The sequence below is a fragment of the Pundamilia nyererei genome, unplaced genomic scaffold (genome assembly GCF_000239375.1).
Source record: "Pundamilia nyererei isolate P.nyererei 1_Seehausen unplaced genomic scaffold, PunNye1.0 scaffold00035, whole genome shotgun sequence".
Lineage (NCBI taxonomy): Eukaryota > Metazoa > Chordata > Actinopteri > Cichliformes > Cichlidae > Pundamilia > Pundamilia nyererei.
In genome coordinates this window covers 2,264,763-2,290,940 of record NW_005187436.1, presented here as the reverse complement: position 1 = coordinate 2,290,940, position 26,178 = coordinate 2,264,763, and the positions used below count along the sequence as shown (strand labels likewise).

Here is a 26,178-nt window from a genome sequence, read left to right as displayed (position 1 = left end):
TATATTTATGTGTATATATATGTATATATATGTTAACTACTATAAAACATATGGAAATAAAACTCATGACTGGACTTGTTTTATATATTTATTTCTTTAGAAAAGCGAACACAGTGTGACATACCAAACATACCAAAGACACATTTATTCATTCACTCAGTCATTCACTCGCACCCTCACTCATTTATTATTGTTCTTCATGTTACTTTGCATATTTACTCCATTTATTTATGTACACATTATGTATTATTATTTTGTGTTTTTTCACATATTCAATTTAAAATATTTCCGTGCTTTCTTTTCCTTCATCTATAAGGCTTCATGCAGTTAGTGAATACACAAATGACACCAGCTGACATGTGCTAGTTTGGACTCTTCTGAATATCCTTATTAATCATTAATCAAGACACAAATTCCCAAAGCTTGCTTTTCACACAGGTTTGGTGTTATTTGTAGGAGAGAACTGACCTCTGTTGTACTTTAACCAAGAATACAAAGTTAATGTGATAACTGAGCGGGTTTTCATCCTTATCGTCTCCAAATGTCCCTGCTGGCCTTGCGCAAAATAAGAATAAAAAGGTTATGTTAATGAAGTTTCTGCCTAATACTGACCAGCGGTACACTCCCAAAACAGCTCTTTTCTTTGAGATAAAGTACAGTTTTGCCATCTAAAATGTGAAAATAATGGAAAGGGACTGGAAAAACAACAATCAGTCACAATAGCTAAAAAAAGCCAAAAACAAAGTGCACACAAACATTTTTTTGTCTAAAAATGGTGCTGTTAATCCACAGCATGAGCTCAACTTTGCTGTGAAGAAAGTTTAAATACTAGCAATAAATATTAACCCAGAAATGAGCACACCTTTTACTTGATACACATTCTGTACATGACATGAACATGCAGCATCTATGTGTAATACTTATAATACATTCTAGAAAGCGAGTGAAACATACATACATTGTGGCCATGTACATTTTATACACGACATTTAAATGAAAACACCTTAATGTTGACATCTCCTGTTGGCTTATTTGGCAAATATTGCTTGGAGAGTTGTTTGTCCACTCATAGAGCTGATAATACTCTGAGGCAGGTGTTCAAAGATTTTTAGAAAAGCTGTGTCAGTTCAGTGATTCCTCTTCTATAAAAGTAGAAAAGCAGACTATGAGGTTTAAAAATCGCTGTGCTCGTCATGCCAAACATTCTCACAAACCTTTTAACTACGCTGAGGATGGACGTCTCCTCACAGGAGGCAGATATTCACATTAAGTTTTTACCACGTCAAGCTGACAAATGACTCTTTTTCTCTTGCCGCCTTTGATAACTGGAAAGTAACACTTATTGCTTTTATTGGTTTAGTATTGAGATATTGCTAGAACAAAAGCCCTTTTTCCTACCTTTTTTCAACAGTGGCATCAGTAATTTCTGCTGGCTTTGGTTTTGCACTTGATTTGTTGTCCTCTGTCTCCTGACCTTTTCTAGTCACCTTTGGGCTAGAATTAGCTTTTCTAGCAATTTGAGGGCTGTGTCCTTTTCGCTGGAGCTGTGGGCTGGTAGACCCCGCTTTGCGGTTGAGCAGAGGGCTTTTTGAGCCCTTCGCTTTGGTGGGCTGCTGCAGACTGTCCATAGTCTTAAGCGGGCGCAGGCCAAGAAGCCCGCAGTAGTAGTTGCACTGATGGAGTGTCAGGAACTGGTTGAACACCTCAGGTGAGCCACGCTCAGTTAATCCTTGGTATCTGAAGAACAAAGGGAGGCGGGGGGTTATTGCAGCTATTTAGCAGCAAACATACAATAATTTTGCATGTAGGGACTGCGATACAAACCCTTTTGACTTGGTGACAACTCTCACGTTTGTAATCTTTGTTTCAACACCTAGAAAAAATTAAAAAAAAACAAGCCATAGAGAATCTTTAATGGTCATGATCCCGCTAATATTCACTTTAAATGATTGCCTTCATGATTATTTTATGTGTGGCGTACCCTCGAGCTGAGTGACCAACAAATTGCCATGTGTCCACTGATGGATCCAGTGCTGGAAGCTGCAGCATTTCTGCTCTATCTCAGAAATCTTTTGCATAACCAGTTTCCCTTTAGCATCCATTGTGCAATACTTAAGGAATAAACCAGTAAGATCAGCCTCCACTGTGGCATACGGCACAGAATTTGCTGGCCGGTACATCAAATAGCGAGGAATCACTCTGTGGGCAACATGAAGTAACAGTGGGATGATCACAAGCAGTAATATACTGTGTATAGTATAATTTTAATGGATTTAATTATCAGAACAAAAATATATCTGTTGCGTACTCTAGTGAAGGCCCAAAGGTTTCAATAACTCTTGCTTCAGCTGAGAAGATTTTGCAGTATTCTCGAATCATGTTTTGGACTTTGCATTCCTAGAAAACAGAGATTTAAAAAAATAATAATAATAATAAAGCAGAAGGAAGCACTATTTAACCATATATACTAAAATGTAACAAAAGTTCCTCAGTGAAACTCACGTGCTTAGTAATTTCTAGATTTCTCTCTGCAAGGTTGCTCTCCTGTTTGGTCCCATAAGCGATGGGGCTTTGAACTTTAATAATACAAGTGCTTCCGGACTCAAAGACGGGATCCAGGCCATAGATGACCTTCACCTGGCTGGCTTTGTGCATGCAGCCCTCCCCAAGGTGCAACTTCTCTGTCATGATCCGACCAAAGTACTTGTCACCCCAAGTGCCAGAGTCGACCAAGCCTTTGGTGAACAGGAGCGGGGTCATCTCTATCTCTTCTCCAACTGAAGCAAAAACAGAGTTACTCTGGGAATCCAGTTAAAAATAGTGTATAAACAAAGGCTCAGATGGATATAGTGTTTAACCAAAAAGTACCTTCCAAATCATCTTTTAGCAGTATTTCAGACATAACTGTAAGAGAGAAAACAGACAAAACCTTGAATAAATTGAATTTAATATTAGTAAAACACTCTAAATTTCAATTTCGATTTTTTTCTATACATGCTTTTTCTTACTGTCTATACTGAGGAGGAAGTCAGTACTGTCCGTCCCGTATTCATTAGTGATCGTGCAGCCATATACACCACAGTCTTGGTTGGACGCGAGAACAATTGCCAGTGCTACTTGGCTTTCATCTCCTCCACTTGAGCATAAAATAAAGAAAAAATAAAGAAAAAAAATCCACACACACAGTCATGAACGCATTCAATCGAGAGACTCCAATTCCCCAACAACCCACAAGATGTCACTGTGAGACAGATGCTCGTGCTGTGTGGCAGCAGACTGCTGACACAGCAACCATTAGCACATATATAGACTTTTAATGCACCCTGGAGATGGGAAAAATATTGTGTCAGGTTACAGTTTCTGTGTCTAGCCAGAGATTCACCTCTCTGTGTCACAGCTGTGGGGTTCACAGTCACATGAGCTGGACATCTTTTGCAGTGAGAATATGAGAATGACAGAAGACCATGGGATGCATTCAGGCCCAAATAAATCCTGCTTATCCTTGAAGCATTATTGTTTCATATTTGGAACCCGCCCATTTGTCATTTTGGCTGGAAATCCTCAGAATAATAGCAATGGCAAAGGTGAAAAGTAGCTCTTTTAATACCTAAAACAAATTGAACATGTGATTTTACAGATAGGTAGGGTGGTTATGACCATAAAATGAGTAAAGGTGAAAACTAACCTTCTTTTCACCTCTAGAATTTCTTCCTCATCTCTGTACCACTTAATGGTGGAGTTGCCGAGCACGTTAAAGAACTGGCACCAAAGCTTCAGGTGTCCAGAGGCATCTGGGAATGGCTCTCCCCGCATCTTACGGATAACCTGCGGAGCTGGTGATGCATGGAAAGGAGAGTCGAGCTCATGTGATGTTTCTTGTTTCTTAAGTGGCAGTTTATTTCACATTTTTTGCACTGATGATATATTTAATATAAATGATATATTTTGAAAGAAGTATGAAAACAAGGAAATTAGACAGTCCACTGTCTAACTTCACACACAATCCATGGTTATGGGGGAAAGCTGGACAGGTTGCCTCATTATTTATTTATATTCCACGCATATATTTAGTTAATATGATTTTTAAAAAAAAACTCTCTTCATTTCATAATACCTTTGCTAAATTAAACAAAAGAAAACTTTACCTTTCAAAGGGTCTATCTTTTTTTCAGCAGGTTTCTCTTCTCGTTTGGTGCTGGCCGGCTCTTCTGTGGGAGTCTCCCCCACCACTTTGGGCACCTCCAAGGTGGACTTTCGACGATTCAGCAGCGGGGAGCGTCTCTCGATAGGTGGGGTTTTTTGAGCCTGCAGTAACGATGCCCTGCGGGCCTGGCTGGGTGACATGTAACTCAAGATCCCTTGAGTATCTAGTGCTAGTGTCCCATCTATGTCTTCTTTAGGTTTTGGGATGAAGATTTTGCGACGAGCTCCAGAGGCCAACTCCTCAGGGGTGGCAGACCGTATGAGAGTTAGACTGTCTCTGCGTTTCATTCGGGGACTGCTTTCACAGGAAAGGGATGATGTTGGTGTAGACCCTCCGCTTAGATCTTCAGCTGCCGCAGCCTCGTTGTCTGAGTCTGCAGCAGCTTTGGATATTAATTTGCGGAGACTAGCTGGACTTGTCGGGGGCTTGGAGCTGAGTCTCTCAACAGAAAATCTGTTTTTCTGGGGATCTTCAACTGACACTGAATTCTCTGTCTTGGCATCTTTGAGGGATTTGGGTTTCAAAGTTTCAGGGACAAGGACGTCCACTGTTGTTTTGCTGAATAACGAAACACTGTCACCGACTTTTGGTTTCAGAGCTTCATATAGCACAGTGGGAGTGTTCTCTTTGACACTTCTTTCGTCAAAGTTAGGTCTTCTATTTTGAGCACTTTCAGGCTTCACAGCCTCATTTTTGTCACTGTCATTCTTTGTTCCGCTTTGCGTGTCAGCTGAAGTTTCCATTTCTGTCGGCTCAGTGTAAGTGGGCAGGCTGAATTGTGGTAGATCACTTTCATGACAAGTGACAGAAATTGGTGGTACAACAAACAAAGGCCCCTTTGGAGTTTCAACAGCCTGCTTTGTGTCTGACACATGGTTGTTTAAACATGCATCACCCTCCTTATCATCAGTGAATGAAACATTTATAACAGGAATTAATGCATAGCTCATCTGAGGGGGCTCTTCCCTCCCTTCCACCTGTGTATTTTCTGTCTTGCCGTCTAATTGTGCAACATCTTCTACTTTCTCCGTAGGTGAAATGCGATCATCTTTCTGCATACCTTTCTGCGTGGGCAACAAGTCAGAAGCAGGAGTTGCATCATGTTTTTGCAAATTGCTTGAGTCTGGCTTGTCTAGGGCCAAAATAGTTAGTGGCAAAGTAGACTCTTTGAGCTCAGCCTCCATTATTTCAATTTTGGGGATTAGAAATTGCTCACTTGGGCTCAGATCTGGCACATTTGGTTTACTATCAGGGATATCTTCAATAGTCGATATCTGGATTGCTGGAATATTCTCTGAATGCACACCACTCCAGCCACTCCCACTCATGTTTTGATGTGCAGTATTACTCTGCTCCTCCATCTGCTTTATCTTTGAGTGAATCGGCTCTTCTGCGTTCACTGGAGTCCGCTTTTCTGTCTCCGCTTCAACCTGTAAACTCTCATTCTTCACTTCAGCGCTCTCCACTTCTAAACACACTTGCTCCTGTGTTTTTAGACTGTCACACAGATTATTATGTCCTTCTTTCTCTAAAATAGAATTTGCCGCTTTGTTTTGCTCATATCTTCCCCCGCTTCTTGTAAAACCAGAGCTTGAACTTTGTGTAGCACTAACATCGCCGACTTCTGTGATTTCCTGTGACCTAGTACGAGTGGGTTTATGTTGCATTTTTAGGTCAACCTTGTCTAAACTCTCAGGGAGTGTAGTGGGCGGAAATCCTGTATTCATTTCCTGAATCAGTGAAGTACATTTGGTCTCCTCTTTTAGACAATGTGTCTCTGCACTGAATGATTCCACATCAGGAAAGTATGAAAGCACCTGATCAGGCTTTTTAGATTCGCACGCCTCTATTTGGCTTTCCAGAGAAGATGTTGACAATTTAGTCATCTCAGATCCGTTTATACCTGAAAATCCCTGCTTCTTTGATTTCACTTCGGCTTTCTCTTCCTCATGTAACTCATTAAAAGAGCTAGCCTCCTCCATGTCAACTTCACCTTGCTTCCCCTCTTCTTGCAAAGTTTCAGTGGGCGTTTCTCCAGGACTGTGGCTTTCCGCTGCTGAGACGATGCTGTGAGGGGGAGTCCAGCATTCTCCCAAGCTGGTGAGGGTGGGCGTTGGGGTGCCCCCTTCTTTATCAGCCAAGTCTTGGGTCTGTGGCAAGGCAGACTTATCATCCTCTGGAACAGACTCATCTTTCTCAGCCTGCTGATTACGCTGCGGTGAATCTAGCTCTTGCTCAGTGACGTGAACCTCTTTGATAACCGAGAGCACCTCAGTGTCTTTATCTTTAAAGTCAGCCTGATTGAAAATAGAAAAGTCATCGTAATGGCATTTTCAAGTATAAGTCACAGTCAAAGTCACATTTATTTATATAGCACATTTAAAACAACACCTGTTGACCAAGATGCTGTACATGTATTATTATGTTATGTTTCAGAACTCACTCTAAAGATGCATTATGTTGCATGCTATGGATGCAAATATTTTTACCACTTTCATTTACTAGTTATAGAGGAACTGTATGTGTTTCGGTCTCAAGTGTTTTTTTTTTCTTCTTGTTTTTAAGAATCTTGTTAAAGCGAATTTACACCTCTAACTTGTGACTATGTGTCATAGATTCTGACAAGTTTTTGTGCCATGAATTACAAAACAACTACAGGAAATCTGAATATTTGTAACTTTTTTGACCGGTTAGCTTCTTTTAGCCACATTTTTTTTAAACTGCCTACAATGTGCAAGACAGCAGTTTACATTTGTGAGGGTCCACTAAAATTGTTTAAAAAATTTTTTATTCTTTCCTTTGGAGCTTTAACTGATTAACATTTTACGCCAACCTTCACTAACCTTCTGGATGAAACACTTCAAAGTTATGAAGTGAAATTCCACTGGCTTTGAAAGTGCACTTGTTTTGCTCTGAGGTTGAAAGATAAACAGGGGATTTCCCGCATAAGCTGACATTGATGTGCAGTTTACACAAAAGTATTTGCTAGGTGGTGAATGAATGATAGCTTGTAGCTCAGCCAAAGAGCAGTCACACATGACAGATAGAAATCTAATGTAAATATTGGGTAGCCTCAAGCCTCAACAATAGCCGATAATTAAAAAAAGAACAGAATTTGACTCTGAAGAGCAAAAGTCCTAATTAGAAAGCATAGATCACAGAGTGGTCAAGCTTTGAGTTACATAAAAAAGTGTCATTAGTTTCCTTTTGTTTTTTCCGCTTAGAGTGCGTTTCCCCTCTGTCCTCATCATTAAAATGTATACATAGCTGTAAAGCAACCATGTGATGCCTCGTGACAATAAGTGTGGCCGGCAGTGACTGCTAAAAAAAAAGAAGTTGCAGCTTTCGATGGAAGGGAACTGGAGTCGCATTCAAATTAAAGCTGAAGCTATTTCTCACCATTGTGTACATTGTGTGTTAAAAAAAGGTCACAATCATGTGAGAAAAGATTGTTCAGATAATAGTTACAACTTCCTCTCATTATTCATTTAAAGAGCCTTGTACCTAACCACAACATAGCAAAGGTACAGTTGTAGTTCCGCATTATGTATATGCAATCACTCAGCAGGTGGATGTTTAAACATAGCTACTTCAGTTCCCTTTTCCACATATCATTGTGCACCGCTTGGACATTAATGCTACGTTACAATTAACAAAAACACACACAGGAAATTTATGAATACAACTACAAACATTTGTTTGCAACCGAAGAAGTTGTAATTACCTACTTGTCAAAGCTTTTAATACTTAGTGGCATTTTAATGCGGCTCATAATACCCATATAAGGCTTCTTAAGTTATCACATATTATCCCATAAATATTCCCCTTCTTCTCAAGCAAACAATACATTTAAAAAATGCACAGAAAAACAAAAGCTGAATAAATAAGAGATTAAAAAGTGCAACTAAAACTATGTAACTGTCACAGTCCTGGGTCGGTGACCCAGTGTTTTGAGTTTCTTGTGTCTCTGAGTTTTTGTATTACGATCTTAGTTCTCTTTGTTGCCCCAGTTTATTCTTTAGTCTCGTGTCTTAGTTTGGCTTTCTTGTATTCTCTTTAGTTTTCTGATTATTTAGTTAGCTGCCCTCTGTGTCTCCCTGTTATTGTTCTCTGTGTTTCTTAGTTGCTCTGTCTCCCCTAGTCAAGTCTGCGTCTATGTTACATTTCCTGTTTTACTTTGAAGGACTGTGTCCTACGTGAATGTATTGCGTTTTGCTTCCCTTGGGTCTCGTTATGTTCGATTTCTCCCAGCTGTGCTCCCCTTCTGTGTCTCATTCCCCTCGTTATTTCCCAGTGTATTTAAGCCCTGTGTTTCTCTGTGTCAGTGTCGTGATCTCCTTCATGCTGTGTGTTTCTCCCTGCGACTCTTGTTAGAGTCTGCTCAGATTCTTCTCAGTTTAGGTTTTGTAGCTGTTGTTTGTTCAGCAATAAAAGCTGCCATTTTGAGTTCAATCCTGTTTCTAGTGAGTTTGCGTTTGGGTCCAATTCCTGCCTGCACACAGCCAAAACATGCCAGTAACACCTTTTTCTAGTCTGAAACCTTTAAAGGTAACAGTGTAATGCTTTTTGGGTAATTTCAGGTAAATATCAATACACTTGTGCTACATATTTAACTGTGTAACTGATAAGACAAACTACTAATGAAAAACTTCACTTAAAATCAAAGAATTGTGTGGTGATCAGTTTAAGGCTGCTTGCTGTGAAGGCCAAAGGTCAGACACATAGACTGTATCAGTTTAACTCTAAAAAAACCACATTTCTAACATACATGTAGCTATTCGACAAGTTGGACAGTGAGATGACAGAAGTGCTGCCTTCCTCTCTCTTGTCTCGATGAGGAAAGGGTTTATTTTAAGGTATGGGGGGCAGTGAGGAATGTGTCCCTTCCTTTCATGCCGAGACCTGCCGCCGGACTCACTCTACTACCGCTGAACCTCTTTAAAGCAAAGCCCTGTTTGTAATGTGAGACCCGCATCTGACATTCAGGTTTCATCATGATCTCTGACGCACTCCTGGCCCCATTCACCACAGCCAACATGCGAAACCCAACATGCAGCCTATCTTACAGTGCAGATGCACAACATCCCCTGCCCCTGCATGTAACTAGTGAAATGCATCTTAAGCTTCCCTGTTTCTCCCACACTGTTTTTGTGTGGTTTATCTTTGCAGCAAAACAGTTGTGTCACACCCTTATGCTGACTCACTCCTAAAAGTTGCTGATCACTAATATTATGCGTGTTTTTAACTGTCTAGAGACTCATGATTACAACATCTAATCATCATTTTTGCTTCTTTAACAATTCTAAAAACTTTGTGTATAAATCTGATTGAAAACTGAAAGTTGATTTTTTTTTTCAAGGATGTTAAAAAAACGTAAAAACTGATAAAATTTTGTTCTATACTGAAATCTTAATCATTTTATCTAGGTGTTAATTTTTAGTACAACTCACTGATACTTTATTTGGAGATGAAATAACCACGATCAGACACTCACACAAAGGCACTTCTTTCCCTCTAATTTTCTTTTTAACGATTTTTGTGTGGGGCGGTGAGGAAGTTCATTTTGTGCTCAACTCGTGCTCTTTTGTATTACACGTGCTGCTGTGGAAGACCCCTGTACATACCTCTGTGACAAATTGAAGCCTGGGCAGTGGCACTTCTTCACCTGCGCTGCTGCTCTCCATCCCCCCAGATACCTCCATGGCTTCCACAGCTTCCTCACTTTCTGTCACACTCGGACTTGTGGACTCCACTTGTGGCAGTTCATGTGATGGTGGCAGGGCCGAGTGTTGTGCATGGTCTTCATACTTAAATGTATCTGGCTCTACCGACGGTGGCTCGTGTTCTGTAGCCACGGTAGTTTCTGAAGGCTCTCTGGGTTTATCCATTTCCATAGGCGCAGCTTCCTCTGCAGGAGGTTTGGACATGTCTGGACTGTGTTCTGCTTGCAGCTGAAATGATGGTGGCATTTCTGGTTCAGGAGCCTCCACTGAGTGCTCAAAATCAGCCTCTTCATTCTCAGTGTGACCATGAGTGCTTTTCTTACTCTTACCAAAGAAGAAGTCTTTGACTGAGTGGAGCATAGAGGAGATGGAGGTCTGGATGTGGTGGTGGTCGTGATCCTTATGACCCTTGCTGTGATGTTTGATGTCTGGGCCATGTTTGCCATGGGCTGCTGTATGCGACACCTGGGGTTGCCTTTCTCTTTCTTTTTCCCTTCTGATGGCCAGTTCTTCCTCTCTTCTTTTCTCTTTTTCATATTCCCCCTGTAGAGCTTTTTCTTCTTCTTCTCTCTTTTTTTGCAGCTCCTCTTCCTCCTTCTCTTTCTCTTGATTGTCACACAAAACAGCTTCTTCCACTTCTTTATCTTTCTCGGCTTGAGATGAATTCTGTTTTTCCTCCACAGCCTGGGACTGAAGAGTCTCTGCCAAAAACTGTGCCAAACTGATTCCTCCATCATAACAGTTTTCACCTCCAACTCCCATCATATGGCTTCGGCTACTATTAATTCCAGCATCTACACCATTTGACATCTTTATTCTTTTAGTGGCCAACGTCTCGTCTGATGGACCTGTCTCGTCCTCAAGACCTCTGTCCCGGGATGCCAAAGAAGCTGTTTCCTCATTTTCTGAGCTAATTCCATTAGGTTCTGCAGTAGCTCCCAGTTCCTCTATAGCCTCAGACTCTTTGGCTACTTCCCTCTCCTCTGGTGGTGGGACAGCCCGTTTCCTCTGAGGGTGTTCTGGACTAATCAGTGGTTTCGCTTTCTGAACATTTTCTTTATTCTCCATCTTGGTCTGCTCCTCTGCATCTTTTCTCTTCTTTTCTGCTTTTTGTTTCAGCTTAGCAAAGAAGCGCTGGTGGATTTTGTACTCATTCATGGTGCCAACCTCCAAAACACCAGAGCAGGAGACAATACCTTTGCTATTGCTGGCTGAGACTTGGTAGATAGCTGCATCGTCTACTGTGCAGCTAGAAACAGAAGCTCTTGTTAATGTCATTAAAACAAACAAAGAGCTACCTCTCTGCAGTATGATTAATGCAAGCCTGTCTTACATACTTGTAAATATGAAGGGTATGAGTTTTTCCATTTCGATGAATTTCATATTTCGGGAGTCCACAGTAGCGATCCATTTCCATATCGTCTTTATACCACTTTAGTTCTGGAGCTGGGTAACCTGACATGGAAATGATATAATGAACACCTTTCCTCTGGCTTGTAAACATTACACTCCCTGTGCTACACTGTGCTGTTAATGTGCAACAGCTAAATTTCTCATATATTAAAAATAATGACATGCTTAATAACACACAGTGTGGAAGCGTTCACTTGAATGTATTTTGGTTATTGCATCATGTTGGCCCAACCATCTAGCTTGCCTGAGGCCCAAAAATTCTTGAAAAACGAGCTCAAAATTAAGCTGTGCTGAAAAAGTAATACAGGAAGAAGTGCTGCCTTCGAAGCAAAATCCTTTGTTTTCATATTAGTCACATCCTGCCACTTCACACCCAGCTCAGTCTGAGAGGTTTCAGTTATTCCGGAAAACAACAGGGCACAGACGCTACCTTGACGTAAGCCTACCTGTTACCACACAGGTGAATTTCACATTGCAGTTCTCTGAGACTGCCTTTGACTTCAAGGTGGTCTCGAAAGATGGCTGTATGTCCTCAGTCAGCTGAGCCATGACACTGCACAACGTGCTCCTGAAAGGAATTGCTGATCCATTAGAAAGTCAGCTTCTTGCTTCAAATAGAAATAGTGGATACTTTTATAATTTATCTCAGTTAATCAGGTGAACCCTTTCATCTTTAACTAGTAGGCTACAATTACTTTATTTCTAATTTTTAAATTAAAACAACAGGAAAGGATGTTAATGGGAATTTCTGGTAGTGACATGGATGTCAAAGGTTGACACAAACTTGTGAGATGTCAAGCAAAACAAACTTGCCAACCCAGCACTGAAACCAATGTTGGTCAGTCAAAACTTGTGTGGGTTTCATTCGTGGAGTAAACCAGTTTTTGCAGTTAAGATGTTAGTGGGTAGAAGTGTTTTAAAATAGAGATTACCTCGCCGGCCTGTAGTGAGAATACCTTGAATAGCTATTCAGAGAGGAGGCAAACGAAGCAACGACAGTGATTAATTAGGGTCTGCGTATTGGGACTCTACCCCAGTAAAATTGTTTCACAGCTGTCCTCCTCCTACAGTTTATAGATAATGCACATGCAATTATTTGTGTGATATATCTGATTTTATCTGAAAACTTAAGTGGTTGTGTTTAATTTGGCAAACTTCCTCTAATGGGTCTAGTTTGATCAAGTGTTATACCAGTTAAATGACATAAAAGATACAAAGAAATGTTTATTATATTTTATGATTTTTTTATTCGACCTGCCAGACCAAGACTCTTTTTCTTGATCACTGTGCACTTTATATCTTCCTCTTGTATCAATCTGTATCAATACAATATCAATCTGCTTCACCAACATGATCTACAAACACATAAAGAATACAGATAAGACTGTCTACCTGTTTTCAGGCCGGACATTTGAGAGGTAAGTATTGCGGCCATTGAAAGATGGAGCCTCGTCTTCACTGAAGCTGCTTGTCCTCCCATTGCCAGAAAAAGATCGAGTCATCGGCCTTCTAGAAGTCATTGTCCACTATGGTAGCGCACCAAAAACTTACAATCCGAGATAGCTGAGATAAATCACCCAGGCTACAAAAGCACTCTGCTTTCACATCCACAGCTTTCCAAGATCAAGGCTCAGATTAAATGTTGCTGTCCATGCAGAAGCTCCTGGAGAAGATAAAAGAAACACTTCAGAATTACAACAAAACCTGTTGGTTGTTAATTAAAGAAAGCAAACGACACACTCTGTGTTATTTACCCATACAAAACTCAAACACACATTTCAGCCCTAGTGCTCGTCCTTTCTGACCAAGCAAAGCAATTGCATTGGAGCAAGTTATAAATAGGATCATGCTATCGAGTTGTGAAAGCGCTGTTAGTGGTCAAACACAAACCTAAGAGAAGTAATTTACTTTTATGTCTTAGGAATACAAGAGATGTCTTTCTTGTTCACGGCAAAACTCTCTAAATTTCCAACTTACCATTGAGATGTTGTCAGTGTTACTTTGGAGCCAGAGTCTGTGAAGAAATTCTCTGTAACCTCCTATCATAGACATGCATGTGTTGCCAGAGTGGCCCTATTTATAGCAGGCCCACAAATAGGTTCAAGAGCACATCAGATTTTCCGAAACTAGACTTTAGACTTTAGCAAAGAAATCTACAAACAAACTGAATTCAGATCAAAATGTTAGCTATTTAACCTAGAACACATTTGCCTCAAATCTATCTTTTCATTAACATTCACAATGCAAAAATCTCACTGCAGTGTTTGGATCCGGCTCAACAAGCTGGAAAACTTAACCATCTTGGTGAGACACCCTTGTGGATTATATGTAGACTCGATTCATGATGTAGCTGATAACAGCCAATGGTCTAAGTCCAATGCTTTGCTCAGGAGTTCCTAAAGGACAGCCCCTCTACCCCCCACCCCTCCAACACACATATACACTTTGTATTGCAACACATGGTTAAATCACATTGACCTCCTTGTTGCTCATATGGCCTAAGGGGAAAAAAAGGCTTACAAAACCTGCACTTTGATTTAATAATGTTAGGAAGGAAGGAATAGCTATTGATGACTCATTTTTAAAACATTAAAATTACTGTCAGGATTGCTACATTTTACTCTTTCCTCTCAAATGTCTGTCTCTGTTCTCTGTGGGGTTTTTTTCCCTATCACATTTTATTACATTTATATAAAATGTAGCATTAACAAGCAAATATCCCAAAATTAAGCCAGTATATGTATTAAAACCTAATGCCCCTTTAAAAAAAATAGAACATAGGCATTCAATCGTACACTTTATTGTGTACTTTACAAAAATAAAACCACATATTATAGATTAGTAAACAAATTGTTGGAATATGTTGTAATTAAATGCTTATAAACAGCCAATAAGCGTTCATGGTCGACCATAATATCTACTGAAACATATAAAGAGACATTTTAAACACTCCGTATTGCAGATTTGTGCTATGACGCAAGGTTTTTGAAGCTTGCTTGTCTTCAACGTGACATTTTTTATTCGCGTTGCACCACGAACAGACATCTAGTAAAGTTTGAGTTAGCCTAACTAACTAACTAACTAACTAGAACTGAAAAACACCGTTTTACTTTGCTGCTCTCCAGACTCTGACCTCAGACAGTGATTATGCATCAGCTGAAAAGGGCCAGATTGCTCATTACCGTAATGCCAGAAAAAGAAGTTTGGCTTTTAATTTAAATAATTTACATCGCTCTAACAGGCACAGAAATGCTCTCTTTTGTTTCTTAAGTGTAAGATATGCTTCAGTATTATAACTAAAAGGAGACTTGGGTTTGTTTTTAGCATGATATGGATTGGGCTTTACTGCTTTGTTGTAAGGGTGCTCCAGTATTACAGACATAACGGTAATGTGTGCGTGCGCCTTCTCGTTCCGGGAAAGGGAGGAAGAGTTCGGGCTATAAATTTGAAGTTATGAAGCCTGAGAACAGGAAAACATATTCTGGCCGAGGGGTGACAGCTTCTCAACTAGTCCGAGGTTGACGGCAGGTATGCAGTAAAACACGTAATAGTTACGGTCATATTAAACACCTAATTACTCAGTTAGGACGTTTTTAAATATATCCTGGAGTTTTTGTACGGTTAACAGCTGACCTGACTAGAAATGAGAGGTTAAATACATCGTTTTCCTTTTCATGCCATTCATTTGGAGTTTCTTTTCTGTACGTGGGGATATTATAGGCAGTGATTTTCTTACAGTTCGGCAGAAGAAGAAAATGCACAGATGACTGGATCCTTCCCCAAGCACACAATGATCAGTGGTATGTTTTAATCTCAGCACCAGCACTGTTTCACTAGTGTTATTTTTTCTAGCGAAACAGAACTAAGTTTGGTTTTATGAAACTGAAGTTGTCGCTTTTTTGTTTTGTTTTTTTCCTCACTAGAAATTGTGATAGTGCGTCATCCTGTCTCTGTGTGTGTACCTGTGAACCATAAGGTGACTCTGAGTGTCCGTGCTCAGGGCACGGGCATCCTCAACTACCAATGGTTTACAGATGGTGCAAAAAAAGAAGTATGTGAATTTAACTTTCAAGAAGTTAGTTTTCAAGCACTCTTGTTGGATTTAGTGTGAAAATGACCGTTTGTTGCTGTCAATGATTTCCTCCCTAAGGTACCTAATGGCACTCTAGCTGATCTGACCATCAGAGCTCAACAAACTCAGCTCTATGTGTGCCGAGTGAATGACCAGTACTATAAATGTGTGTTCAGCAACTGGGTGAAGGTCAAGGTGTTGGACATTGATAAATCAGGTAAATCATCATGCTGGTTGCATGTCATTTTTGTCGTATAGATGCAGTTTTCATTTCAACCCGTCTTTTTCTTTGAATCGTCAGGCTTGCCCATAGACTGGCAAGGTGAGCCTCACATTGCCACCAACCCCAAGCCGCAAAAGATTCAACCAGGTACAAAACTTGTTCTACAATGCGCTGCCTTTGGTGTCCCAGCTCCTTCCTACCAGTGGTACAGAAATGGACAGCCACTGCTGGACATGAAAAGCGGTACACTGCAGGTAAGGAGGAACGGCGGTGAAGATGGAGTGTTTTCTTACCTCTGATCCCACTGTGTAATTCATTAAACAATGTAGTTAATATTTCACTTTTGGACAGAGACACGAACAATATTATTTATTATATTTGCAGATTGAGCGCGCGACAGCTGAACACAGTGGAACATACCTGTGCTCGCTATCTAACACACTAGGAGAGAGGTGGACTGAGCCCGTCGATGTTGACATTGGTAAGCTGAAAGTGAAACCTAAAACAAAAATCAGTACAGTGATACCTGTCTTATCCCAGTTTCAGGACTGTATTCTTTCCCATTCCTTTACTTTCTCTATTACTAATAAAATGTGTCAAGGAGAAAAATAAATGCTTCACACTCCTTTCATTCCACTGGTTTAGCTCTAAGGCACTAAGTTGTTTCCATTATGCTGGAGGTACTTTCCCATTTCTACAGACTAAAAAGGAAGTTGTTCTCCAAATAGTGCTGGGCTCAAGCCTTATACACAAAACAGGAAAGTGATGTAAAGTGAAACTAGTTCTTGAAGCGATTCTCCTGTTTATAACTTACTTGGAATAAAAGTGACTTTCACAGAGAATACTATTGAATCTTTGAGTTCTATTGTTCTCTATATGCTCCCCAGACAGAAATGCTACTTTAGGTCAGTTTTTTGTTTAACATGAACTGATTTTGTGCTTCCTTTTTCTGTTTTCTTTTTTTAATCACAATCTCTAGTGAAGAGTGATCAACCTCCTCCAGCAGCGCTCACAGGTAAAGTTTAATGGAAAGAAACATCTTGTCATTTGATGTGTGGAGAGGAAAACTGTCAGAGTGTTTGAGAATTTTCTTGTGTTGGAGTGATTTTTGAATCAGACATTGAACTTTCTTGCAGCCACTGATAAGGTCGCCTTACTTATTGGCAACTTGAATTACTCCAACCACCCGGCCTTGATGGCACCCGTCATGGATGTTCATGAGCTCGGCAACCTCTTGCGGCAGCTTGGCTTCAGAGTCGTCTCCTTGCTGGATCTGACCAGGGAGGAGATGCTTACTGCTATTGAGAAGTTCATTCATCTCCTTGACAAAGGCGTTTACGGTGAGCGTTATAAAAATTTTTTCCTGCCTATTTCTTTTGGAAAAAGCTTTTGTCATTAGCTGAATTTCAGTATTCAGCTGCTGTTCTTAGAAAATGCTGATGCTATTATTTAGAGGTTTATGTGGCACCTAAAGCACTGTAACTTCCTTCGTCATATTCCGTGGTTCTTATCTTGTCATCAATGTTAGATAACGGCTGTATGACTTCATACGTATGTGGGACGGTGTGGCTATTTCCACGTGCTTGTTAAATAACTCGTTCTTTTTATGTTTTACTGTTCCACTTGTAACAGTGTGTTAGTGTTATTACGGTAAAAAATAAATAAATAAAAAAGTGTTGGTGTCAATAGCACAGTTTGGAGCTGTGAGGTGATATTACCTGCTTCTATTCTCTCTTTCTGTTGTTAATAATGAAACAAATGTGATTAGAAGTCAGGCATCTTTATGATGATGTGTTACCTCCTCAGATTGACTGTCATGTATTCCAGGACTGCAGAATTACTGCAGCACTTTTGTTATTGTCGTAGTAATCAGATGTGTATTCTCTCTACAGGCCTTTTCTACTATGCGGGTCATGGTTATGAGCATGCGGGAAGGAATTACTTGGTGTCCGTTGATGCTCCGCAACCGTACGGAACCGAAAACTGTGTCTGTGTGCAGAGGATCATGCTCAGCATGCAGGAAAGGCAGACTGCACTAAGTGTAATCCTGCTGGACACCTGTAGAAAATGGTAAGTGCAATAATTAATTTCTGCACAGAGCTGATATCTAGATATGTAAATTTCTTTGTAAAAGCTCAGTTAACATGACATAGATTTGTTATTTGTTTAACTTCATTTCACTCTGTAGGTACAACCAGGGTTCCTTACTATCTGCCATCAAGCCACTGGCACCCAGCGGGAACACAGTTTACGGTTATGCCACGTATGTAGTATTAATTGTTTTGTATTCAACTGCAAATGGGGGGGGGGAAATCAATTAATTGATTTCATGTGCAGCTTGTTTTTGGTTTATAGCATAAAATTTTAGAAAGTCACTGTTGTAGAAAGTCATGCAAAATAAAAATAACCCCTCTCCTTTAATTATTACAGGTGCGAAGATGCTGAAGCATTCGAGGTCCAGGACGGGGGCAAGAGTACTGGGATCTTTACAAAGTACTTGAACAAGCACATCCTGCAAGCTGAGAAAGTCACGCATGTTTTAGAGAAGGTTTCAGAGGGTAAGAGTTAAATTGGAAAATTAAGAATGGGGTTTTTACTTTGTTTACATGATGATTCATTTCCAAAATGCCTAATATAAAGGGCTGCTATATCAATAGAAATGGCTTTGACTGAGTGAGACATTAATGTGGCTGACACCAAAATCATTTGTTTCATTTTTAAGAAAACCATACATATCAATTAAAAATGTACATTTCCTTCTTTTTGTTTCTGTTCAGTTTATTAGGGATATAAACACATAATTCAGTAGGCTGACAGTTAGAGATGAAGGGTAAACAGCACCGAGGGGAACAGGTTGCCCTTTGGTATACACCACGGACCACAGACAACTTTTGGAATCGCTTGTATCTCATTTTAATGTTGTTTACTCGGGTCCTGTAAGTAAAGCGATGACTGTGCCGATGAAGGGAAGCTGTTCAGTGTGTTTGTCAGTTTGATGGGCCCCCGGTAGAAGAAATTTTCAAAATGCCATTAGCATGTGACCTCATTCTTTGGAAATTCACACTGTTGGATAGAGAAGAGCAAGAAACCTGAGCGCTGCAGAGTGCAAGACAGCTGCTCTGCAGTTTGGGCACTCCCTGCCACTGCTCTCATGGGCTCACTAACAAATTAGACTTACCAGAACAGGACATCCTGCTGACAGCCCTGTCTCTGTGTGTGAAAATATTTAAATGAATAAGTGTGGTGTTGGATATGAAAATTGTTCTTTTTTTTAACTTTATTTATTTATTTATTTTAAATTTGTGAGCCTCTTTAAGCCTCTCGTTTGGTTGTTTGTGTTATAGCAATAACCCTCTCATTAAAGGAGTGTACTTGCTTTATTCAGATGACAACTCTAAATTTGTGTCCTATTCTGTGAGCATAGTTTTAGTTCTCCCTGAATATCCCCCGTTTAGTCCTATTAATGACTTTTGTTTTGCATGCTTGACATCTTGTGAATAGGGTTTTTTCCCAAAACTCGTGTCATCAGTAACAGTGAATTTTAAAAATGCCTTTTTTTAAAAATATCCCAGAGTTCCTCAAATACAACCATGAGATTCTGATGAATCTCTCATATTTGTTTCTGGAACATTCCTCACTCACTGCTGTCCTAAGATGAACAGACCACTAGGACGATTGCAAGGTTGCCAAAGTTTTCAAGCAGTGCTGATTTTCTTAAAGTTGTTTAAACAGGACCGAGTTAAAGGAAGGGGCCAAAGAAATGCTAAAAACGTGTGTAGCTGCTGTATTTCATTGTATTTACCTCCATCTGAACCCCTCCTTTTCTCCACCAGATCTGGGCAGAGATCCTCTAATCACAGGCAAACAGGCGGTGGAGATCAAACACACACTGAAGGAACCACGATCCCTTGCAGATCCAGTTCGAACCACCGGCCACACAAAAGAGCTTCACCTGCGAGATGCCTGCTGGAGACAAGCAAATGGTGAGATGGGAGAACATTTTCCTTCTTTTTTTTTTCTTTTTTTTTTGTCTTTATCGATGTTACTGCTGGTGACAGAATATGTGCAAATATGCTTTATTTTCCTCTGAAGCAAAACAAATTAACATGCGGCCATGTCGCAGTCTTTAATAAACTGCACAAGCCATGATAGGAAAAAAAATACTCCTCTTTGTCGCGGTCAGTGTTTTTCACGGTCTAACATATCTGTTCCTCTAGTTTTTGCACTTCTTTGTAAATTCCCTGACGTCCATTCCGATATTTCAGCAATCCTCCTCCAGGAATTTGCTGACATTTGAGAGCACTTATATCGAGGCCATGATTGTTAGTCTCATGCTGATGAATTCAAAAAAGCAGCTGGAAATGTACAAGAGGGAAGCGACTGTGCCGAACGGGCCAGTAACAATAGTGGCTGTGGGCTTCGTTGACCCGACGTGCTGTTAGTTACATCGGAGGTGTTTGCGGTCATGACGTAGATTTCTCTCGCTGAAGTATAAATCCCCACAAAGAGAGTGAGTGTACTGTTTAACCTTTTTCTCACCTCCTACTCAACAATGTGTGACAAACTAAATCTGCACACTGTGGTTTAAGATTTTTTTCAGCATAATTCATGATTCCGTTTGATTAATGCAAAGAGGGAAATGGTTTATTTTACGCTGTGCATTTTCCCCTTTGATGGAAGGAAGTCTGTTTTGACAACTCAGACTTCCTCGTATTTTCTTTTTGCACATTTGCTCAAACTGAATCTTGATATTGTGGATTAATCTAAGAACTCTTCCTAGATGGAAGATAAAAGTCTGTGGCTTGAGATAAATGAGTTGCTGAAAGTCCTAATTTGGTCATGGGCTCTGCAAAATCCTCCTTAAGTAAATAGCATCATGATTAAAAAAAAAAAATGAAATGTCGAATAAGTTTTGGAACATGTTTTTATGCATGCTTTTTTCCCTTCTATTTAAAAAAACCAAAAACGTTTCACATCTGCTTTCAGAGCTACCACGGAAGAAGCGACTGATGTTTCTTTGCAGAGTAGAAGTGGAAGTCAGCTTCTCAGCTTTGTACTCTAATGTTCTCGTAGCTTTTGCCACTGTAAAGACCACAGGCCCCCATACCCAGGACTGCGTGGTCACACTAAGCAGTATACCTGTAAGTATTTCTTATTTTCCACTTCACTGTCAGACTTTTTCACCAAATTCGGCTATCCGAACAAGCCTAAGTAGGCCCTGGAGTACAAAGGCAGGGGCATTGTTAATGGCAGTATGTCTAAATTGCAATACACTGAAATGTAACTGTTACATAACTGCTTTGGATTTTTGGCAAAGCCTATCAGTAAACTCAGGATTTGGATAAAATTCTCAGCTTGTCCCTACACGACAAATTCCACATGGCTCATGGCAAAATGCTCGTCAGTTTCCACTAGACAAAATGAATTTCTCAATGATGACCATTCACACCCACATTTCACATGTGTGAGGAAGTTCTGCCCATATATAGGCTTCCAGCATGCTGCAACCGCAGATGACTCAGGAAGCAGTAATGGTTATGAGCAGCTCTGCTCTTGTGAAATAATTCCGTCAGTTTGGCTGACTTTGACTCTTGCGTAATCCTGACATCTAGTGGCTGATTTTTGAATGTGATACTGCACTTTTTTTACAACAACAACAACAATCTTTATTTATAGAGCACATTTAAAAGCCTTGGGCATACCAAAGTGCTTTACATAAAACAATAAAAGGTTCAAACATTGATAACGGATAAATAAAAATAACGAGTTATGTTCATAGATAAAAGCTACCAATAAGAATGACTACAGCACATGGTAATAGCAAGATAAAAGCTGTACCACCATAATAAAAGACACCAATAGAAAGATAGGAGGGAATTAATACAAGAGGTCAATAGGTCACAGCAACCAAACAAACAAACAAACAAACCAGCAATTAAAAGGTGGAGAAGGCAAGTTTAAAAAGATATGTTTTAAGCTGAGATTTAAAAAACGATTCAGTGCCAAACCACTGTAAATACAGCTGTTTATTTATATTGATGAAGATAGTTTACATATATAATAATAACATTATTTGTGCTTTTAATCCTCAGACGATGGAAGACATATTTTCCAGGTCTGGCAGGTCAGAGGAGATGGACTCACTACTACTTATGAATAATGTTAACCCAGACTGTACTCTGAGGCTCTGTGCTCTTCAGAAGCTCAAGGTATGTCTCCATATATCTATACTAATACCTTTCTCTAATAGTGTTTACTCCTTACAATAATTGTTTTTGTTTTTTTGTTTTTTTTAGGAGTCGATGGTCATAAAGGTGGATCTACACTATACTCACAGAGACAGTAAACTGCGTCAGACAGAAAGCCAGCAGGTGGACATAGGAAAGCCTCTCGTGGCTTCCTGCAAGCTGTACAGGAGGAATCATGGAGCAGCAGGCAGGACACGAGAAGGCGCTTTTGCTAAAAGCATGGGCAACATCGCTAGCGGCAATCCCCCGCTGCATCAGACTGGGTCATGCCGCCCTTTCACTAGAAAGGCGGTGTGTGCTGCTAAAATTCCTGTTACGTGGAGCAATGAACCTGAAGAGAATGATGAGAACGACTTCAGCTGTCCACATTAAAACTTTCTGGTACTACTTTTGTAAATACTGGTTGGAAATCTCTTGTTTTGTTTACAGTTGCTGTAAACATGTTTGTACTTGTCTATGAATGATGATGATAATGTATAAGTGAGTAAGTGATTGAGGTTTGTTTTTGTCTTACCAGCCTTCAGCTGTTAGATTAGTAGGCACAATAACACTGTAAGCTGATTTTCATCATAAATTATATGCTTAGAAAACATTAATTGTATATAACACTTTTGTTTTTTCCATCAGTGGCAAGCTGGCTGGCCTAAATTATTAAATGAAGACAATACTGTCAGTAATTTATCTAATGAAGAATACTACGTTGATCACTTTTTTAAAAAAAACAAACAAACAAGCAATTTATTATATCAATATGTTTTGCTGTTGAACTTTAAAAATCTACATTTTAATTGTTTTGGGGTTGTTGTTTTTTTTGTTTGTTTGTTTTTCTCAAGGAGCATTTTCACAGTGATGCTTAATTCAAGTTTGTAGAATAAATTAAAATATGTCAGTTTTAACTTCGCTAGTACTGGGTTGGGCCGTCTTTTGCCTTTGGATTGTCTAAATTCTTCATGGCATTAATTCAATAAGGTGCTGGAAACATTCAGTTAATATCTGTTGTCTGTCTTAAGTCTTAAACCTAACGTACATTATCAGATTGTCACTATATTTGAGTAAAATTTGCTTTTAGCTCAAAACGAAGAATTAAAATCTCAAGTAGCTGCTAAGTCTGGAAAAATCAAAGTAGATTTTTTTTCCTTTAGTGCATAGCCTATACCTAACAGATAAATTAATTTTGTCGTATACAGTCTAAAAAATGCTGTGGGTTGCATTATTTGATATATTACTGTGCAAAAGTCTCAAGCCACCCCTCAGTTCTTTATATTGTTTTCAGTAAACTGGGATATGGGTGCTCTGGTTTATTGGAACATGGAAATACAGCAAATAAGACGAAAACAGAGTTTGTTCAATTCTGTTGAGCTTGAAAGACAATATTTGCTATGATCACCTTTATTCATCGAAGAAAGTCTGAACTGTCTTAGGCAGCTTTCCTGTAATTTCTTTAGGTAGTCTTCAGGAATAGTTCTCCAGGCTTCTTGAAGAACATTCAAAGCTCTTCTTTCAATGTTGACTGCCTTTTGTTTTGTTCCAGGTATGCTTTTACTGTGTTGGCAATGCTTTTAAGATCACTGTCATTCTGAAAAACATCAGACATTTGCCAGAAGCTACTGCATGTTGAATCAAAATCCAACTGTAATCTTCTGCGTTTATGATTTCATCAACTTTGTTTTTTTCTGGGTTTTTTTTTTCATATTTCTTAAGAACATGAGTTTGAGATACTGCTCATCTGCCATGTTTTTGTTTTGCTTTTTAAGCTCACCACTTCTGCCTTCGTCCTCCACTTTTTCAGTTTCCTCTTTTTAAAATGTTATTTTAGTGCAGATAAGCCAAGTTTTCAGCTGTCAGGTTTTTGGGAATCACCTTGTTGGTGCAAAAAATATCTTATGGATCCTGTCAAACTGTTCTATCTTTGGCAATTTCTGCAGATTCTGGTAAAGAAATGGGAATAAATTATGTGTTTTTACAACAGGCTGCTATAAACAGCTTAAAAGTGCTTGAAGATGCAATTTAAGATTGCTGAGTCTGTCATTTGTAGACCCAACACTGGTTTGTGCCTTTGGCTAGTTGCATTTTCTTATGCTTGAATGGTTCACTGGTCAGTGTTAAGTGGCAGTACAAGCAAATGGAACAATAGAACAAACAAAAAACCATGGTCTAAAAAAAAAGCTGAAAATGGTGTGAAAATGAGTGTCCAAAAAACTTTGACTCGAGATTATTGCTCAAGATCTTCTTTTTTTTAAACTTACAAAAAGTCTGGCGAACTGGAAGCAAAATAGAAATAAGGGGTGACTCGTGAGTTGTACTTCTACAATAATGTGATTACATTTTACCATATAGCAGGTGGACATAATGCCCACGGGGGGGGGCAATTCTAGCTCTCCGACTTCCTGCATAAGAAACGGATATTGTAGTCTTGACCTTGCTAGTAAAAATATCAACCGCACTATTAATTATTGTATATATGTGTGTGTTTATTGGTACATGCCTTTTTTTTAATCTCAAGTAGTCTGTTAGTTATGAAAGAAAATGTAAACACCCCCCCCCTCCCCCCCCAAAAAACAATTACAATTGCAGCTCAAAATAGTCTAGATCTCCTCTAACCTCTGAGCAAGGCACTTTCACCAGACAATACAAATAGATTTGTGATCCAACAACAATTAGCTTCAAGTGTTTGATTATGAAAAACTCATGTCTTGGACATAAATGTGGATTAGTGGATTAGGCGACGGTTAAAATAAATCAACTTTCGACCTCGAAGCATCGTGATGACGTACTCTACTTAAAGACAAAAATAAGCGGGGTGCAGTCAGTCCCCGTTAGCTCGCCGTGATCGTATAGTGGTTAGTACTCTGCGTTGTGGCCGCAGCAACCCCGGTTCGAATCCGGGTCACGGCAGAGATGTACGTCATCCTCGGGACGGTATGTTTTTATCGATTTAAATTGTTAATGCACTCTTACGCCACTTTAACGTGATTTTGTTGTTGTTGTAATACAAGCTTTGCATTTCCGTTTTAGGCTGACGAAACATTTTCACTCAATTTGCTTGCCGCAATGACAACGAATGGCCTGCAGGTGGCAGCCCAACACATTTAATATCCATCACCTGGGAAGTTGTGTGACACCCGACGCCGCTGGTTTTAGGTCAGCCAGGCAGGAGCAGCTTGATTTCTCTCCAACGTTTCATCGTGAACCTGAAGTCTACCTCCAAAGACCCATTAAATGATTCACACTGCTCCTCGCACAGCATGATTTGGGTGAATAATTTTAACTTCATACTGAGGGAGTCATAAAAAAAGCTAACCTTTTAAAAGTTTTCTAATGCATAATTGCTGGTCATGGGAAAATTAGGCGTAAGAAAAGAAAATCAGTATATACTGAAACTTCACACTCCCGTTGGCTCTCTTTGACGTCAGTTTTCATTTGGACCCGCCCGCTTGCTCAAGTGGCAGCAGTGAATGGTGAGAGATAATCCTCAGCTCCACACAGACACACACACAGAGCAGCAGCAGCAGGGCTGAGCAGCCTCTGGATCTGGATGCGGGCATCCTTGGATTTCGCTCTCAGTACGGGCCCACAGCACGGAAAACTTAACGGGACAACAATGGTGCTTGCCTCGGCGGCTGAATCCGTGGCTGCTGGTCGTTCAGGGGACCGGGAAATGCGGTCAATGTGACATTCACTTGCATGCTGGTGTTCGAGTTTATTGTTCTGGTCCTGTAGACGCAGAGCGGCGAAACCTGCGAGAGAAAGATGTTGAGCCGATTTATGAGTGGCAGCGTCAGGAATCTTGAGCGGGAATACAACTGCACGGTCAGGCTGCTGGACGACACGGAATATACGTGCACCATTCAGGTTAGTCACCTGTTTATTCACTCCGCAGCGCGCTGCGATTGTGTCTGACCTGGCAGACAGAAAAGCAAGTGTTTTTTCAGGGGGGGTGGCAGCAAGTGCCTGAATGCCCCGCTGCTGCTCCTGCTCCTGCTGCTGCTGGTGTCAACCAAGATAAATTAGACCTAAAATAGAAACGTGTAGTTATTTATTTTGCCATCCCGAATAGGCTTGTGCAAACCTTTTTTCTCCCCCTTTCATGACCTACTATTACCTCAACCATCAGAGAATTCGGTCGTGGGATTAGAGACGTCAGGGAGCCTTGTAGTACAGACATAACTCAAGCTCGGATTGAGTGGTTGCCAGAAGCTCACTATCCTCTTAAAGTAATGAATGAAAGCAGTTCCCTTCCCTCTGTATAATAATAATAATAATAATAATAATAATAATAATAATAATAATAATAA

The 26,178-nt window shown here is 40.0% G+C and overlaps 3 protein-coding genes and 1 non-coding gene across 8 annotated transcripts in view; 3 read left to right on the top strand and 1 right to left on the bottom strand.

Annotated features, from left to right (window-relative positions):
* Positions 1-722: 722 nt before the first annotated feature.
* On the bottom strand, positions 723-13,668 carry alpk3a (alpha-kinase 3a). Its single transcript, XM_005730151.1, has 17 exons — positions 13,318-13,668; positions 12,733-13,003; positions 12,273-12,305; positions 11,787-11,908; positions 11,265-11,382; positions 10,513-11,176; positions 9,829-10,470; positions 4,146-6,501; positions 3,686-3,833; positions 3,009-3,136; positions 2,869-2,904; positions 2,503-2,777; positions 2,309-2,397; positions 1,982-2,199; positions 1,825-1,873; positions 1,399-1,737; positions 723-1,325 (listed from the first exon to the last, which is right to left on the bottom strand). The coding sequence occupies exons 2-17, from the start codon at positions 12,858-12,860 to the stop codon at positions 1,283-1,285; spliced, it is 5,388 nt and encodes a 1,795-aa protein (XP_005730208.1). The 5' UTR covers positions 12,861-13,003; positions 13,318-13,668; the 3' UTR covers positions 723-1,282.
* A 1,098-nt stretch (positions 13,669-14,766) lies between these two features.
* On the top strand, positions 14,767-22,346 carry malt3 (MALT paracaspase 3). 2 transcript variants are annotated; one of them, XM_005729960.2, is made up of 15 exons: positions 14,767-14,868; positions 15,079-15,140; positions 15,264-15,391; positions 15,491-15,629; positions 15,714-15,889; positions 16,020-16,116; positions 16,615-16,650; positions 16,772-16,975; positions 17,528-17,705; positions 17,824-17,898; positions 18,066-18,193; positions 19,469-19,618; positions 20,622-20,776; positions 21,728-21,844; positions 21,932-22,346. In XM_005729960.2, exons 2-15 carry the CDS (start codon positions 15,104-15,106, stop codon positions 22,253-22,255), a joined length of 1,944 nt encoding a protein of 647 aa, XP_005730017.1. In that variant the 5' UTR covers positions 14,767-14,868; positions 15,079-15,103; the 3' UTR covers positions 22,256-22,346. The 2 variants fall into 2 exon arrangements, with proteins under 2 accessions (XP_005730017.1, XP_013765497.1); XM_013910043.1 differs by having other exon boundaries at positions 15,061-15,140.
* Positions 22,347-24,706: 2,360 nt separating this feature from the next.
* trnah-gug (transfer RNA histidine(anticodon GUG)) lies at positions 24,707-24,778 on the top strand. The gene has a single exon. It is a non-coding gene; the product is annotated as a tRNA-His (tRNA).
* A 594-nt stretch (positions 24,779-25,372) lies between these two features.
* frmd5a (FERM domain containing 5a) overlaps positions 25,373-26,178 on the top strand; it is a 69,253-nt gene continuing 68,447 nt past the window's right edge. For all 4 annotated transcript variants that reach the window (XM_005729956.1, XM_013910047.1, XM_013910048.1 and 1 more), the window contains exon 1: positions 25,373-25,735. In XM_005729956.1, coding sequence (XP_005730013.1) covers positions 25,634-25,735 — 102 coding nt within the window. In that variant the 5' untranslated portion in view covers positions 25,373-25,633. The remainder of the gene's footprint in view (positions 25,736-26,178) is intronic.